Here is a 17090-nt window from a genome sequence, read left to right as displayed (position 1 = left end):
AAAAAGAACTGTGTCAAAAAAAGTTTAAAAAAAAAATAGGGACACCCCAAAAAATGAATTTAAAAACTGGGGTGAAAAAAAAAATGGGAAAAAATTGTTAAACAATAGGGAAATAGGTTCAGGGCTATTCTGCAAGTATGCGGCAGATATTTTCTAGAATAGAATTATAGCGGCAGGTGCACAAATGCAGAATTTTTTAAAAATTACTTTAGGGACTTAAAAATATGCTAGTACCCATTTTCATGTACCCCAAATTTGATGGGACCACTTAAAAAATGAAAAAAATAACCTAAGTGCTCTTCTGCATCACTTCTTCAATGTCGGGAAAAAAACACCTGCTGCGGCTATTTAAATCCCCGACTTTCAATTAAAGGCTAAAACGGGGGTACCCATAGTGTTCCCCCATGTTTTTACAACTTTAGGGGGGTCTTACAATTATTTTAAGGAAAAATTCGTAACTTTACGCAAATCCAACTTCGGAGTTTCCCGTTTTCATTAATTTTATTTTGAAGACGGGGATAAGCGGGAGCGCGCACCATACCTTTACGCAGAAAAAAACTCCGATATGAAACGTTAACTTCGCCAGGGAAGTTAACCTTTCATATTGAATACCCCTCATAGTATTAGATTTTCTGTAATAAGAGTCTCCCAGAAGCATTCAAGTATGTTCAAACTGTGCTCAAAGTAAACAGAAAAGTTCATAAATGCATGAAAATAACTTTGGCATATACGTTTTTTAGAAAGGAGGCTATAAAGCAGTTAAAACTATGGGCCTGATTCAGACCCACTCGCGAGCGGCTGTCCGCTCGCAAGTGGGTCGATGTTATGGACTGAGCATGCGCACGACGGAGGGAGCTCCATCGTGCGCATGCGCCAGTCCTTCGCTCGTTGTGTCCGATCAAAGGGGGCGTGCTGTCAATGTTGATTGACAGCACGCCCCCTTTGGTGGGCGTGCCGGGGGCGTGCCTCCCTGACGGGGGCGTTCCCACGGGAACGCCTCCCGTCAGAAGCCGGCCCACTGACATCACTAGTGATGTCAGTGGGAGTGATTTTGGCTCTGATAGAGCCAAAATCACTCCGGAGCTTGCGGTTGAAAACTTCAACCGCAAGCTCCGGCTCGCAATTTCGATGGTCGCGATGGTCACGACCATCGCAGCCATCACAATGCACGCTCGTATAGCCTGTGGGTGGTGACCCACAGCTATACGAGCGTCCAGGAGGACGCTCCATTTTCATGGAGCCCGGCCCTCATTCAGAGCGTGCGCTCTGCTCAGAGCGTACGGCTCTGAATGAGGGCCTATGTTCATTAGTGAATGAAGAGTCTGGGGATCTGACTGGTGGAGTTAGAAGTTTATGCTTTGGAATCAGGGGTTGCTTCATTGAACTGTAGCTTTAACTTAATGTTTAACTTGTTGAAAGTGAAAAACAACAAATGCAAGATATTGTTTTGTTTTCAGGAATCGAGCAGTTGGGTAAATAGAATAATTGAAGGTATTATTTTAGAAGAGATGGAAACGCCTAGTAAGCATGCAGTTAATGCTAATAACTAAGCTATGGAATGAACTACCTAAAGTGGACGTGTCAGTTGCCAGATTATCTAAAAAGATCACAATTGCTTTGTAACATGTCAAAGATGGTATGGATAAAAAAAACTGCATTAGGTGCATGCTGGCTGCATAAATGTGCAGGAGCACCTTTTATACTAGTGGCAACCATGGCAGTGAAGTCCAGAGATGACCTGGAAAATGGAATTGAGAAGTGAGTTGCCTAAGACTGTTCATGAAATTAAAGTGATAACAGAAAATAGAATTAGTTCAAAAGCAAACCTCAAAAAAGCAAGGTTGTCGTATATGCCTGGGAAAAATTGGTTAAAGTGTTAACAATCATGCACTCAAAGGCTTCCAACGGGCCTTAAAATCTTTCTCATGAAGACGTCTGAGGTCTCGTAAAAGTAGAATGCATACTGACAAGCTCCTGATAATATGGAGCATAACTGCAATAGACGAGTGAATGCTGGAAATAATAAAAAACATATACAAATTCGGGTACTGGCCAAAAAACTGCATTGCTTGCAGATGGTAGAAAATGCAGCTGCCAGGCTATTAACCAACCAGCCCCGTTCCAGCCAGATTTCACCCATTTTCTACTCCCTTCACTGGCTGCCTGTAAGATGGCAAATCGTTTTCAAGAATGGCTTACTGTCTTTCAAAACCCTACATGACCAGGGCCCAAGGTACTTGAAGCAGCTTCTTATCCCTTACTGTCCCACTCGATTACTGTGATCTGTTGACAAAGAACTATTGACATTATCTAGAATCTCCCAAAATGTATTTGGGGGTGGAGCTTTCAATTTTATGTCTCTGATTCTATTGAACTTGCTTCCCCGAACAGTTCATGAAGCCTCCACTCTAGAGTCCTTCAAAAATAGACTCAAGACTTTCCTGTTCACCCAAGCCCTTGTTAAGCTTATTTTATATTTATTTCTATAAAGGCAAATGTAAAGCACTTTGAGTCCTATTAAGAGAAAAGTTTATTATTATTAATTTGCTAAAGGATTTCATTTTGAAGCCCACACTATCCTTATCCCCCTACTATAAAACAATCTCAACCCCACACTACAGCCACCCTAACAATCTCCTTCTTTCTCCTCCTAACTCTGGCCCTGATTCAGAGCCGGACGCTCTGACCAGAGCGCTCGCTCTGAATCAGGGCCGTCCTATTTAAATTTGGAGCGGCCTTTTGGATGCTCGCATAGCTGTGGGTTACCCATCGCGACCATCGGGCTTGCGACGAGACCCTGCGGTAGGGTCTCGCTGCCGCAAGCCCTGGAGTAATTTTTGGCTCTATCAGAGCCAAAATCACTCCCACTGACATCACTAGTGATGTCAGTGGGGCCGGCCCCAGACGGTAGGCGAACGGGTCTGAATGAGACCCTCTGTCCCTCTCTCCTGTGTCCTCTGGAAATCCAGTTCCGTCTATAATCAACTGGTACACATCTATGACCGCTTCATCTCCAGCTCCTTGAATCTCCTAGCCATTACTAAATCCTGAATTTACCCATCTGATACCACTTCTGCAGTTATCTCCTTTGAGGGCCTCACATTCTTTCATACTCACTGGCCTGGAGGTTGCCACAGTGTTGGGGTACTTCTATCGTCTGGTCACTCCCACCATCTCTTACCTTCTAAACTCTCCATTTCATTCTTTCCATTCAGTGACATTCGCTTCTTCCAACTTCTTTGAGTAGCTGCCTTTTTTCGCCCCCCCTGGCCTTAGCTCAAAATTCCTTGATAACTTTGCTTCCTGGCTCCTAATCTTCAAATGCCCTCCCCTTTCTTCCTCAAAGCTTTCCAGCGCTCATCCTAACCCACTACTCCATGTTCCTTCCTCACAAGCCAGCCCATCTGTGTCACCCCTGTATGTTTGCTCCTCCCCTTTAGAATGTAAGCTCTCATGAGCAGGGCCCTCTTCCCTTACATGCCTCTCCTTCCCTTACTTATATTTTAACTTACAACAGCACCTAACACTTGGTTGCTGGCACCCTGCTGCTTATTTAGGTGTTATGCAACAATGATTATAAATGATGTATTTGTCCTGCATTGTTTTACTGTGAATAACTGCTTTTCTTGTGTGCTCATTTGTGTATGTACTTTGTAATCCTTGTGGCACCATATAAATAAAGGATAATAATAATAAATAACAACAACAGGGTGTGCTGTCAGGGGATACTCTTATAATATACTTACATGTTCCTGGGACAATAATCACATACTAACCGAGATCGAGTGCACATAACAACCATGGATTCTTGCAAACAAAATAGCATCATATAACAGGGACATATCATACCTTGTTACAAGATTAGCACAAAATATCAGTTTACCACAGCTAGTGTGTTAAAAGAGAAAAAAAAGACAGCCTCACATTAGCTTAACGTAACCAGTGTAACAAGTTTTACACTGGTAAAAGTGAATTTTTCGACTGCCTAAACTATGTATCTATTTGTGTCTAAACAAGTAATTATTTTTTAGAAAGTGTAACTATTGTATTGAATGTAAACAAACAGTATTGTCCAGAGCTTGAGAACACAGAAAATGACTATACAATTAATTTCTCTTTATAGTGTGACTGAATATATATATATATATATATATATGTGTATGTTAATTTGCATATTTCCAATATAAAGATTGTTTGAATATAAGAGACAGACACAGTGGATTTCTTTTTTTTATAAATCCACATATTTTTCTAACTTTATTTACTTCTCTCTTTAATTTTTTTTAATATATTTTCACCAAAGACCCATGACTTTGGGTATGATATCTTTCTTTTTGAACAATTAAAGGTTATGTTTTAAGATATATAATACAACATACAATACATTGGCAGAATACCACTTTGATAACCCCTGGAGTGCACCAAGTACTGTATATCTCATTATTTTTTCTTCTTTATAATATTACCTGTGGTTGTGTTGTTGCCAGAAGGAGGAAATGGATCAGCAGATTTATTCCTGCTCTCCTTATGCACATCTACACTGAAGGGCATGGCTGCATCATAGTGGCCGTGTTTACATCCCAATTGAAAATGGTCACATGAAAACTTATTTTTATGGAAATAGCTTCCAATATACCAAAGTTGTGAGATATGCCTTAGGGCAGAGATTCCCAAACGCGGTACTCAAGGCTCCCCAACAGTTCAGGTTTTAGTGATATCCATGGTTCAGCACAGGTGACTTAATTAGTACCTCAGTCAATTTGATTTAACTACCTGTTCTCAACCATGGATATCTCTAAAACCTGAACCGTTGGGGAGCCTTGAGTGCCGTGATTGGGAACCTCTGCCTTAGGTAGTAGAGCTGGGGAGAGGTGGTGGGACTGGCCTCCTCACAGGAGACATACGGCCTGCACTCCCCAGTGGTAATGAATTAATGGGACCAGATCCGTTTAAGACTGGGCATTATGAACTTAACGTCAGAAGCATAGCTCAGGGCCGCTGAGGATTATGGGCCATTTTAAAGCCAAGATAAAGGCTGAGAAGTGAATTATTTCAAGTGCTCAGCGTTTCCTGCAACACTATGTACGACATTGTGATCTGTATAAAGACTATGGATTACAAGGGTGCCGGGCCAGAGTGTCATCATAAGCCCAAAACTAGTTACTTTTTCTAAGGTGGTTTTCAGCAGAAACAGCAGCTAAAAGACACACATAGGAGTACTCAATATGGGTGCGATAACATCGTTTTTTGTGTTAATATCGCACTTTTTAACTTTTTTGCGTTAATATCACTGGTTTTAGTTTTACACCGTATTCAATTTCAAAGACTTATCGCAGTTTTGAAAAGTCTTTGATAAAAAACGGTGATAACTTTTCACCATTGAATAGGTGTCGAAAAAAAGTGCAGAATTGGGGTTTTAGGGGTGCAGGCTTAAAAAAAATAGCCTGCACCCCTGAGATTGACATTTAGAAAAGAACTGTGTCAAAAAAAGTTTAAAAAAAAAATAGGGACACCCCAAAAAATGAATTTAAAAACTGGGGTGAAAAAAAAAATGGGAAAAAATTGTTAAACAATAGGGAAATAGGTTCAGGGCTATTCTGCAAGTATGCGGCAGATATTTTCTAGAATAGAATTATAGCGGCAGGTGCACAAATGCAGAATTTTTTAAAAATTACTTTAGGGACTTAAAAATATGCTAGTACCCATTTTCATGTACCCCAAATTTGATGGGACCACTTAAAAAAATGAAAAAAATAACCTAAGTGCTCTTCTGCATCACTTCTTCAATGTCGGGAAAAAAACACCTGCTGCGGCTATTTAAATCCCGACTTTCAATTAAAGGCTAAAACGGGGGTACCCATAGTGTTCCCCCATGTTTTTACAACTTTAGGGGGGTCTTACAATTATTTTAAGGAAAAATTCGTAACTTTACGCAAATCCAACTTCGGAGTTTCCCGTTTTCATTAATTTTATTTTGAAGACGGGGATAAGCGGGAGCGCGCACCATACCTTTACGCAGAAAAAAACTCCGATATGAAACGTTAACTTCGCCAGGGAAGTTAACCTTTCATATTGAATACCCCTCATAGTATTAGATTTTCTGTAATAAGAGTCTCCCAGAAGCATTCAAGTATGTTCAAACTGTGCTCAAAGTAAACAGAAAAGTTCATAAATGCATGAAAATAACTTTGGCATATACGTTTTTTAGAAAGGAGGCTATAAAGCAGTTAAAACTATGGGCCTGATTCAGACCCACTCGCGAGCGGCTGTCCGCTCGCAAGTGGGTCGATGTTATGGACTGAGCATGCGCACGACGGAGGGAGCTCCATCGTGCGCATGCGCCAGTCCTTCGCTCGTTGTGTCCGATCAAAGGGGGCGTGCTGTCAATGTTGATTGACAGCACGCCCCCTTTGGTGGGCGTGCCGGGGGCGTGCCTCCCTGACGGGGGCGTTCCCACGGGAACGCCTCCCGTCAGAAGCCGGCCCACTGACATCACTAGTGATGTCAGTGGGAGTGATTTTGGCTCTGATAGAGCCAAAATCACTCCGGAGCTTGCGGTTGAAAACTTCAACCGCAGGCTCCGGCTCGCAATTTCGATGGTCGCGATGGTCACGACCATCGCAGCCATCACAATGCACGCTCGTATAGCCTGTGGGTGGTGACCCACAGCTATACGAGCGTCCAGGAGGACGCTCCATTTTCATGGAGCCCGGCCCTCATTCAGAGCGTGCGCTCTGCTCAGAGCGTACGGCTCTGAATGAGGGCCTATGTTCATTAGTGAATGAAGAGTCTGGGGATCTGACTGGTGGAGTTAGAAGTTTATGCTTTGGAATCAGGGGTTGCTTCATTGAACTGTAGCTTTAACTTAATGTTTAACTTGTTGAAAGTGAAAAACAACAAATGCAAGATATTGTTTTGTTTTCAGGAATCGAGCAGTTGGGTAAATAGAATAATTGAAGGTATTATTTTAGAAGAGATGGAAACGCCTAGTAAGCATGCAGTTAATGCTAATAACTAAGCTATGGAATGAACCACCTAAAGTGGACGTGTCAGTTGCCAGATTATCTAAAAAGATCACAATTGCTTTGTAACATGTCAAAGATGGTATGGATAAAAAAAACTGCATTAGGTGCATGCTGGCTGCATAAATGTGCAGGAGCACCTTTTATACTAGTGGCAACCATGGCAGTGAAGTCCAGAGATGACCTGGAAAATGGAATTGAGAAGTGAGTTGCCTAAGACTGTTCATGAAATTAAAGTGATAACAGAAAATAGAATTAGTTCAAAAGCAAACCTCAAAAAAGCAAGGTTGTCGTATATGCCTGGGAAAAATTGGTTAAAGTGTTAACAATCATGCACTCAAAGGCTTCCAACGGGCCTTAAAATCTTTCTCATGAAGACGTCTGAGGTCTCGTAAAAGTAGAATGCATACTGACAAGCTCCTGATAATATGGAGCATAACTGCAATAGACGAGTGAATGCTGGAAATAATAAAAAACATATACAAATTCGGGTACTGGCCAAAAAACTGCATTGCTTGCAGATGGTAGAAAATGCAGCTGCCAGGCTATTAACCAACCAGCCCCGTTCCAGCCAGATTTCACCCATTTTCTACTCCCTTCACTGGCTGCCTGTAAGATGGCAAATCGTTTTCAAGAATGGCTTACTGTCTTTCAAAACCCTACATGACCAGGGCCCAAGGTACTTGAAGCAGCTTCTTATCCCTTACTGTCCCACTCGATTACTGTGATCTGTTGACAAAGAACTATTGACATTATCTAGAATCTCCCAAAATGTATTTGGGGGTGGAGCTTTCAATTTTATGTCTCTGATTCTATTGAACTTGCTTCCCCGAACAGTTCATGAAGCCTCCACTCTAGAGTCCTTCAAAAATAGACTCAAGACTTTCCTGTTCACCCAAGCCCTTGTTAAGCTTATTTTATATTTATTTCTATAAAGGCAAATGTAAAGCACTTTGAGTCCTATTAAGAGAAAAGTTTATTATTATTATTATTATTATTAATTTGCTAAAGGATTTTTTTTTCAGAAATCTCACCCAATATATCAGAAAGAGCATGTGCCTATGAAAGAAAGCTTAAACATGCTACTAGATCAAAAACTTATTTGCAAGGTTCAAAATCCACAAAAGGAAATCTCAATCTGTATATAAGGGCAAGCAAATTCAGGATAGAATCCATGAGAATCCATAAGATTGATTCTGGGGTCTCTGTAGATGTATATGTTTATGTGCCAATAACTGAAAACCTTCAAAAATTCTTAAGATGTGCAATATTCAATCAACCTTTCCAGTGCATATGTCTACTTTTTTGGTGTCAATATACACAGCAAAATTTGTAAAGATGCTTGTGGTAGATATACTTATAGCAGCAATATCGAAGAAGAACTCAATACAAATTAAGACAAGAGTAGTGCATTGTGCTTACACCACATTGATGGCTATAGAACAAATAAAAAAGTAATCTAGTCCCATCGCAGAAAGTTAAATTCTTAGGGTCAGAGTTGAACACTAACTTGGAAAAGGCTTTTTTTTTTAACTGTAGGAAGGAGAAAAAAGGCAGAAAATTTCGAAAGAGTATTACGATTGATGTTAACAACCTACAGTTGTTCCATGGGCCATACTTCAAAAGAGGTATCTGCAGGCATGCTTCCTTGGGAGCTGGAATAGTGAGGATCGAAACTAACTAAATTGCCAAATTAGGATCAGACAAGCTCTGTAAAATGTTGGTTCACACACAAGGCTGCAATAAAAGGTTCTGGTTAGCTCCTCGGGATTTGATCCCAGGACCTTGAAGTCTTGAGACCAGCGCTCCAGCCAGTTAAGGCACAGCAGAGGCAATTGTTTAGTCCTTGCATCTGGTATATATGTCATCTTTCTGAACAGTCTTTCTTTTACTCCCACTTCCTGGCCACAGCCAACCTCCTGCAGGCTGTGGGTATGTAAAAAAGGAATGAACACATTCAGAGCTGGTGATATGCCTGTCTTTGTGATTGTGCCTGAACCTGCCACTTTTACCTGAGGAGTGCTATGATTGACCTAGATTGTTTCTGACTATTCTGATCTTTCCAGTCCTGACCTTGGCCTGCTTTTGGACTTCTCTTCATTAGCTGCCTACTCCGAATCCAGATTGTCTCCTATTTGCTCTGCAATCTCCAATTATGACCCCAGAACATATTTGTCTGCTAAGACCTAGCTAGTTTGACAACACCTGTACCTCCAGAATTGTATACCTTGGTGTTGCTCTCAACCTATCCTCATCATGTCTGGTGCTTAGATAAGGGTCCGAGGCAGCAGAGAAGACCATCTCCCCTTGAGGGGTCACCTTTGAAAACATGTGCTGTGTTTAGACTACGTGCCCTCAGGATGTGGTGATAAACTGGACTGGCGAGTCTCCAGAATCACTGACCAGGTTAATGAAATCACAACAGGGATGATATTTGCAGTCACTTCTAGACATTTTTTAAAACAAATAGCCAGTCTGCCCTTGAACAATAACAGACAAAGGCAATAAAAGATTTGTATGCATTTTAAAAAAAGTAATTCTAGGAAATCATAGTGTAATGATACAGATAATCAGGTAGTAGTATCTTATGTCAACCACCAAGGGGGCACAAGGAGTTAGTCAGTCATGCAAGAGATAATGCACCCTATCCAGGGTAAGGTTGGCACACACATAGATATATAAACCAATGCCCAGGGTGCAAACTCAATGAGTACCTGTAGGGGAAACATTTGTATATGACAAAAGTAAAAAGTAGAGTGCACTCACCAGGGACTCTATCCAAAAGACGATTTATTGTTTATAAACAATATTAGAATATTATTATAATATAATATTATATATTTATAAACAATATTAGTGAGAAGTCAATGTTTTGGTCACAAGCAGTGACCTTTCATCCACTAAAAGAGGGCATTAAGTAAATGTATTTTATTGCTGGTGGATCTGGATCTGTGTTTAATATAGGTCACAGTTCTTTCAATGATTTGGCTATGTGGTTACTATTTGTGAAATAATTGTTCACCAAGGATAAGCAATTTTCTAGTTTTGTTTAACTAAAGACTTGAAAGTTTCTGTTCTGGGGATGGACAATACCTTCTTTTTGGCTGTCTGTAGATATTGATAATTATATCCCTCCTACTAGAAACTTTTAGGTCATCTTAATTATTTGTAAATATACAGTTTATCTTGGATGTTATCTGAGATTTCATGTATCCACAGTGACTATGAGAAGGGCAGACCCCTTATACGATGATGGCTATTTGTTTGAACACTTGTGTTGCAATCTGTCTGTTAACTATAAATTGTTGCATGGTCAAATTGTGTTTTAGACTAATCGGAACATCTAATAAATGACTAGGGGGTCTATTTACTAGAAATTGAATACTACCTGCACTTACTCTTGGAGTAGTAGTATGAGCAGTGGGTACTAGGAGTAATCCCCACTTCTAATTAGCATAAGTAAAAGCAGTAGTTGTGCCTGCGCTTGAAAGATGGTGAGGTGGTAATGAGATAAATGAATAGAGATAACTAAGTACAAATGGTGAGTATTTTATTTATTTATAAGTTGCAGAGTTATTATGGAGTCACAGTGCTCCTTGTCTGCTAAACACTTCTGATGCAGGGGGGAAGGTATAAGGAAGGGGGATAATGAAGGATGCCGGATGGAACACGGAGGTGTCTAGTGCCAAAATGGTTGGGACTAGTAGTTGTTAGAGAGGGTTGTGTGCGTATGGATATGATCATTGAGGGTGGGTAATTGTCACATGGAGCATCCAAATAGATAGTGGAAAAAAAGAAAAAATTGTAAAAAATAGGATGAAGGATAAAAATGGTAGAAAAAAATTCTAGGTTATGGCGCTCTGGAGGGGCGGTGTCCCGTGCCCTCCGCGCCGTCAGCTTACCCTATGTCCTGTGAAACACCACGATCCTCCACTGTCCTTGGTGGTAATCGACCCGCTGCCTGCTGCTTGAGTGTGTGCAGAGTTACACACTCGCTGTGGTTCCTTCCTGTTCGCCGGCCACGGGGACGTCTGACGGAGCCCACGCTTCCTTGCGGTCATGTGGTCCCGGCTGACTGATAACACGGCCGGCCGCTCGACCCACCAGCAGGTGGGGAGACTTAGGAAATGTAGTTCTATTATGCAGCTCTGGGTGTGCACATATGTTGTGTGCCGGACGAATTCGGTGGGTTCTTTGGTAGATTCTCTGGCAATAAATCAATAAAGATGATGGTGTGTGTAAGACTGTCTCTGTCCAACGCGTAGCGGCTGGTTAGCCTTCTTCAGGGTCTATTTACTAAGCAGTGTTAGGAGACAGAGTGAAAAGTGATAAGGAAGTGATAAGGTGCCAGCCAATCGGCTCCCAACTGTCATCTCACAGGCTGTGTTTGAAAAATGACAGTTGGGATCTGATTGGCTGGCACCTTATCACTTTCTTATCACTTTTCACTCTGTCTCCTAACACTGCTTAGTAAATAGACCCCTAGATGTATTACTAACTTCAAATGTGACTTTTATGATCCCACCTGTAGAGTTGTTCTGGACAAGGACAGACACAAAGGGCCAAATGTAATAGGATGTGAGTTAGAAATTTGAGAGCTTAGCAGTAAACTCTCACATTGGTCGAGTTTTATCTTCAAAATGGGAAAGCATTGATGAGAGTTTAAATCGTGAGAGTTTTTTTAGTCTAAAAAAATGCGAGTTTCCATGTTCTTATACTCTTTACATTGGCCTAGTTTAAAAAAGTATGAGAATTTACTGCTAAACTCTCACAATTCTAAACTCTCACCCTATTACATGTGGCCCAAAATCTCCTTTAGACCTGGTCCACAAGATGAACCGGTCATCTGTGTACCTTGTATAGAATATTCTTCGTAACATTTAACTGTTAATTTCTAGTTAATTAACCAATAGCATAAAAAACAAGATATCCAATCCTTGATTTTTTTTCTTTAATGACTCATAAGCAGACTCTCCTAGTGACTTTGTTACCCTTTGCAGACTGCGCAGAATGTTTTGTTAACTTGCACTATAAGGAATATTAAAATTAGATTTACTTGTTTCCCTAGATATGCCAGTTATTGGAAGAAAAGATTTGCAGAGCAGGCAATCACAGATTTCTGTTCAGTTATAAAGACGAATTCAGAAGCTCCAGAAGGTTAGTGATAGAATGGCAGAACTTTATGAAAACCTATGCACAGATAAACAACACGCACTTGTGTGTATGTATAGATGTGTCCTCATACCTCTAGCCTCAATACGCCACGTGGCACGAGATGCCTTGTGCCAAGTGTCTTTTGCCAACTTTTTTGCTGAAAATGCATCTTGGACACATCAAGAGACTGCTGATTAATTTCATATGCCACACTTGTATATCTGTGTGTGACTGAGCCTATATATGCAGCACAATGGAACTTAGTCGTGGGAAAAAACAGCAGCCGCTGCATCATAGAACTTGGTATACAGATTCAGACACTCACTCGCACACAAGTATAAGAGTATTGCGTATGAAATTAATCAGCACAGTCTCCTGATACATTTTCGGCAAAAAAAAATGCTAACGTCTTTGTGCCAGAAACCAAAGGACAACTTCAGAGTTCTTGTGGAGTCCGAGCATCAACGGGTCAGAGCTGTTTTGGTGGCACGAGGGGGACCTACACAATATTAGCCAGGTGGTTTTAATGCAATGGCTGGTTGGAATGCAGTCAGGAAGCAGACTGTCGAAATGCCGACCGGCGGCTTCCCGACTGGCTAATCCCGGCAGGGGTCTAATGACAGGCATCGAAATACCGCCGCCTGTCATTTTACCTACCGATCGAAGATAAGCCGGGGCGGAAGGTGCAGATGGGGGGGGAGGGTTAGGTCAGGGGCTCCCGGGGGGAATTAGGGTTATGCACAACGCCGGGAGGGTTGGGGTTAGGCTAGGGGAAGGGGGGGTTAGGGTTAGGCACCCCCCTCGGTAGACTTGGGTATAAGCTAGGGGGGATTAGGTTTAGGCACTTGGGTGTTAGGGTTGGCACTAGGGAGGGAGGTTAGGGTTAGGCACCGCTAAAGGAGAGTTAGGGGAGGGGTTAGGGTAGTTAGTACTTACCTTTACAGCTGTCGGGATCTTCACTGGTGCCGGTCTTCCAGCGTCGGTATTTCATACCGATCCCAGCTGATTGTGTACCAAGTTGTAAGCAGCAGGTCCTGTAAATTGTGAGGTGGGGACTCCATTGCTCGGAATTGTTTTTCCAGCACATCCCACAGATGCTTGATCGGATTGAAAAGTGAACATTGTGCTTTTTATCAAATAAAATGCGTTTCAAATGCAGATTTCATAAATGTGGATTCTTTGTCCTTTTCTCCATATACAGCAGTATACATCAGAAAGAGAAAAGCTCTGTGTGCGTGCGTGCGTGTGTCCGTGCTTTACAGAATGTACGGACGTTGAAAGTGGGCTTCTCAATCCTAGCACATTCAAACACAGGGCTGGACTTTGTAGCAACATTTTGCAAAAAGTTGCAGATGTGCAACTACCAGTAGACGCAGCCAAAGCCACGTCTGCGTCCACCTCTGGATCAGGCCCTAAAAATATGGGATTACAATTTTTTTTATTAGCAGCCAGAGAGAAATACAGATGTCCATTTGTTGAATTTTTCCATGTTTAAATTGAACTTTGGTATACGGTGTGATTGCCACATTTGTGTGACCTTTGCTCTTATGGCAGAAAACCATTTTGTTTGTTTATATGATTGTTGTATATTTTCATCAACCCTTAGATCAGCAAGAAAACTACTTCCTCCTGTGTGATGTTCTGCCAGAAGACAGAGTCCTACGGGAAGAGCTCCAGCAGGAGAGGCTGGTGAGTAATGACCCATAGCAGCGTTCCTATACTGCTTCCCCTGTAACTGTGGAAGATAGTGCTGTAACCCATAGCAACTGATCACATTTGCTATAATTTTCAGAATTTGTTTGGTTGATGCAAATACTGCACCTTATTTTTATCTGTTTGCCAGTTTTAATCCGTCAGTTCCACCAGTATATATATCAGTTATGTAAATATATGGATTACATCAGGGTTCAACAAATCCCAGGGGCCAGGTCGCCATGGCTACCAGATTTTGCAGTGAGGGAGGAAGCAGATCCTCATCAGCTCTGGCGGAAATTCGTGTCTATAGTATTGCGGTGTTCATATCATGCACAGGAGTGCATGTGCCGAGTGTCGCCTGCGGTGACTGCTGTGCCTGTGTCCGTCCCAACCTGTGCTGACGACTCCTCTTCATCCTGACCTGCTCTGATTCCTGCTATCTGTCCCAGTCTACGCTGATCCTCCTGTACGTCCCGGCTGTCTACTGTCTCCTGACTCCGGCTGCATTGAGCTCTCTGGTAGTACGGTCTGTGCATTGCCAGGGATTGCGGAGCAGCTTCAGAGGGATAGTGGTGTGACCATGAGGGGAAGGGGGTTTTGTTGTACTTTCTGGCACCATTGTTTTATGTGAAATGTGGTCCTTTATTACTGAAGGGTGGAGCAAGGGAGCTGTGAAGACCAATGAGGAGGTCTCCATTTTACTGTAGCCACTCAACTGTGATCATTTTGTGGACTAGTATAGGGTGTATAACAGTTGCATAACACATAGAGCTGTGCAACTCACTCATTCCTGTAATTTTTTTAGGGGGAACGATGGTCTGGCTCCTACACTTTCATCCTAGCTCCTAGATTTTCGAAAAATTTGTCGAGCCCTGGATTACATTCTTATGAATTGCGGTTCAATTCTCACAATTACTGCTTCCAGTCCACGCTTGTGAGAATTGATCTCTCATGCATCCCGGAGTGCAGTAGCCGCCGCAGCAGCGACAGTGCTGTCCCTGCTGTGTTGATAGGGGAACGACAGCTGCAGCTGTCAATATCGATAGCTGCAGCTATCGGAATGGTCAGTGCCACTGACAGTTCATACATTGGGTGGCACATTGGTGCGATATCTTGTAGATAGCGCCGATAATAACAGGGGCGCATAGTGCCCCTGTCATTTACCACCCAACCCCACTTTAATACATGGGAGAGAAGCGGTATCAGCGCACATTACGTGCGCTGTTACCACTAATCCCCCTTAACGCTGGATACTACATCTCCCCCAGCATGCCAGTCTGTATAACAGTCAGTCATTTTCTGCTGTTTAGTTAGAGAAGCATCTCCCTCCATGGTCGTGTAGTTTTACAAGGATTAGGTTTTTGGCTATGTTTGAAGTTCGTCAGGACCATGTAGATTTATGAAGTCTCTGATTTGAAATTTTGGTTTAAGCAAGTTCGCTCAGGATGTCTTCCACTGCCTAAAACTGCAATGATCTGAAGGCACAGGCTGATATGTACCAGTGGGGGGGCAGGCAAAGCTCCAACAGAAGAGCAGTGATTCGGAGGATCAACTGTCACACTGCACCTGCACTGACAGTTACTGATTTCCTTCAAGCACATTTTCATATACCACTTACCATGCCGCTATAAAGCTTCCTGCTTTGCCTCTTTACCGAGGCGAAGCAGGAAGCACTAAAGATGAGATGTATGAACATCTAATCTGCCGGAGTGGGGGAGTGAAATCTCCCCCCTCCGGCGATCCCCGCTAGGGCCCACAATGCATCAGCCTAGTGCTAATGCGCTGTGTCTCACTCCTGGCCGGCTCCACTGAGCATGCGATCACGAGCTGCAGCTGTCGATATCGATAGCTGCAGCTGGCGGAACGGTTAGGCGAACTGACCGTTCATACATTGCTATCGGAGCTTGTAGATAGCAGCGCCGGTAATGACGGGCGCATAGCGACCCTGTCATTCACCACGCAGCCCCCCCAGTAGTACATGGGGAGAAATGGTATCAGCGCACATAACGTGTGCTGATACCACTTCAGCGTTTCATACATCTCTCCCATGGTTTCCAATGTTGGTCTGTAGAAATTTCTGCTTGGCACTGATTTCTGTACTGCAATGATTTCTGAAACTACTGTGATTTTGGAAGCTATACTGATTTCTGTCCTGTAAGTCACTCTGATCCTGATATACCCCATTCCAAACAGACAGAGAATACGCCTGCCTGCACTGTCATTTACTCCTAAATTGCATTGTTATCCAGGATGTGAATGACTTCTAGTATTCCACATTCAAACTAAGTTTAGTTCCTTTCACATCTCAGCCTTCAAAAGTGTGAACCATTCACAGTTAAAACACACCAAAGACTAAGGAACTGATTCAGAGCCGTTTGCTAGATGCGCTCGCTCGCTCCCAGCGTATGCAAATCCAGCGCACGCCCAGCAAGGCAGGCGATCGCTCGGCAAGGCATTAGCATGCCCACTATGTCTTGGCATGCGATCACTTTGCGTAAGTAGATGTCCACCAGCCATTCATAAGATGCCCACTTGTGCACGTCATCTTCAGGAAGTGCATGAAAACATTGGTACTTCGAGCACCATCAGATGTGCTTGCAGCGCTTGAGGTTGACTATACCTGCCCGCAAGCACTGCGATCCCTTCAGTGTGAAATACAACCAGGTGACGTGTACAATGACGCTGCCTGTTAATTATGCACGCCTATGAAACGGTGGTGAAACACACAGGCACGCCTGCGTTTGCACCTCCCCTCCACCGTTTCTAGTGGCCTGTCCCTGTTACCACCCACAAACGGCCTCTCCTGTCACTCATTCAACTGGGCTGTCTATGCTGAGCGAGCATGTGCTTCCCGGTCTGTCGCAGTGGTTCGTGCACGCGCAATGTGATGCATGCGCAGAACACAAAAATCGTCCATCAACGAGCAAGCAGGTCTGAATCAGGTCCTAAGTTTCAGAATAGCCATGCTACCAAAAAAACGATCCAGTCTGGGTCACAGCTCCTCAGCTGCTAGAAGTAAAAGAGAGGCAAGACACGGGGAGACCTCAGAGGAAGTACAAGCATGCTTGGCAGATCAACAAGAGAGATAAGCAGACACTCGAGAGAAAGAAAATCAGTCAGTGCAAGGCTAGCTCACAGTGTTGCGGTAACAGTGTCTAAATACTCTATACAAATGGATAGATAGGTCCTTTTAATGGCTAAAACCATGTTAGCAAACAG

General features: G+C 42.8%; 1 protein-coding gene across 1 annotated transcript in view; it reads left to right on the top strand.

The window, feature by feature from the left end:
• Positions 1 to 17090, top strand: part of ZNF277 (zinc finger protein 277) — a 105709-nt gene that overhangs the window by 57707 nt on the left and 30912 nt on the right. The window contains exons 3-4 of the mRNA XM_088457715.1: positions 12091 to 12179; positions 13783 to 13865. Of these exons, the coding sequence (XP_088313841.1) occupies positions 12091 to 12179; positions 13783 to 13865 (172 nt within the window). The remainder of the gene's footprint in view (positions 1 to 12090; positions 12180 to 13782; positions 13866 to 17090) is intronic.

This window comes from Taudactylus pleione, unplaced genomic scaffold (genome assembly GCF_031769625.1).
Source record: "Taudactylus pleione unplaced genomic scaffold, aTauple2 ptg000041l, whole genome shotgun sequence".
NCBI lineage: Eukaryota > Metazoa > Chordata > Amphibia > Anura > Myobatrachidae > Taudactylus > Taudactylus pleione.
This window is presented reverse-complemented; position numbering and strand designations above follow the sequence as displayed.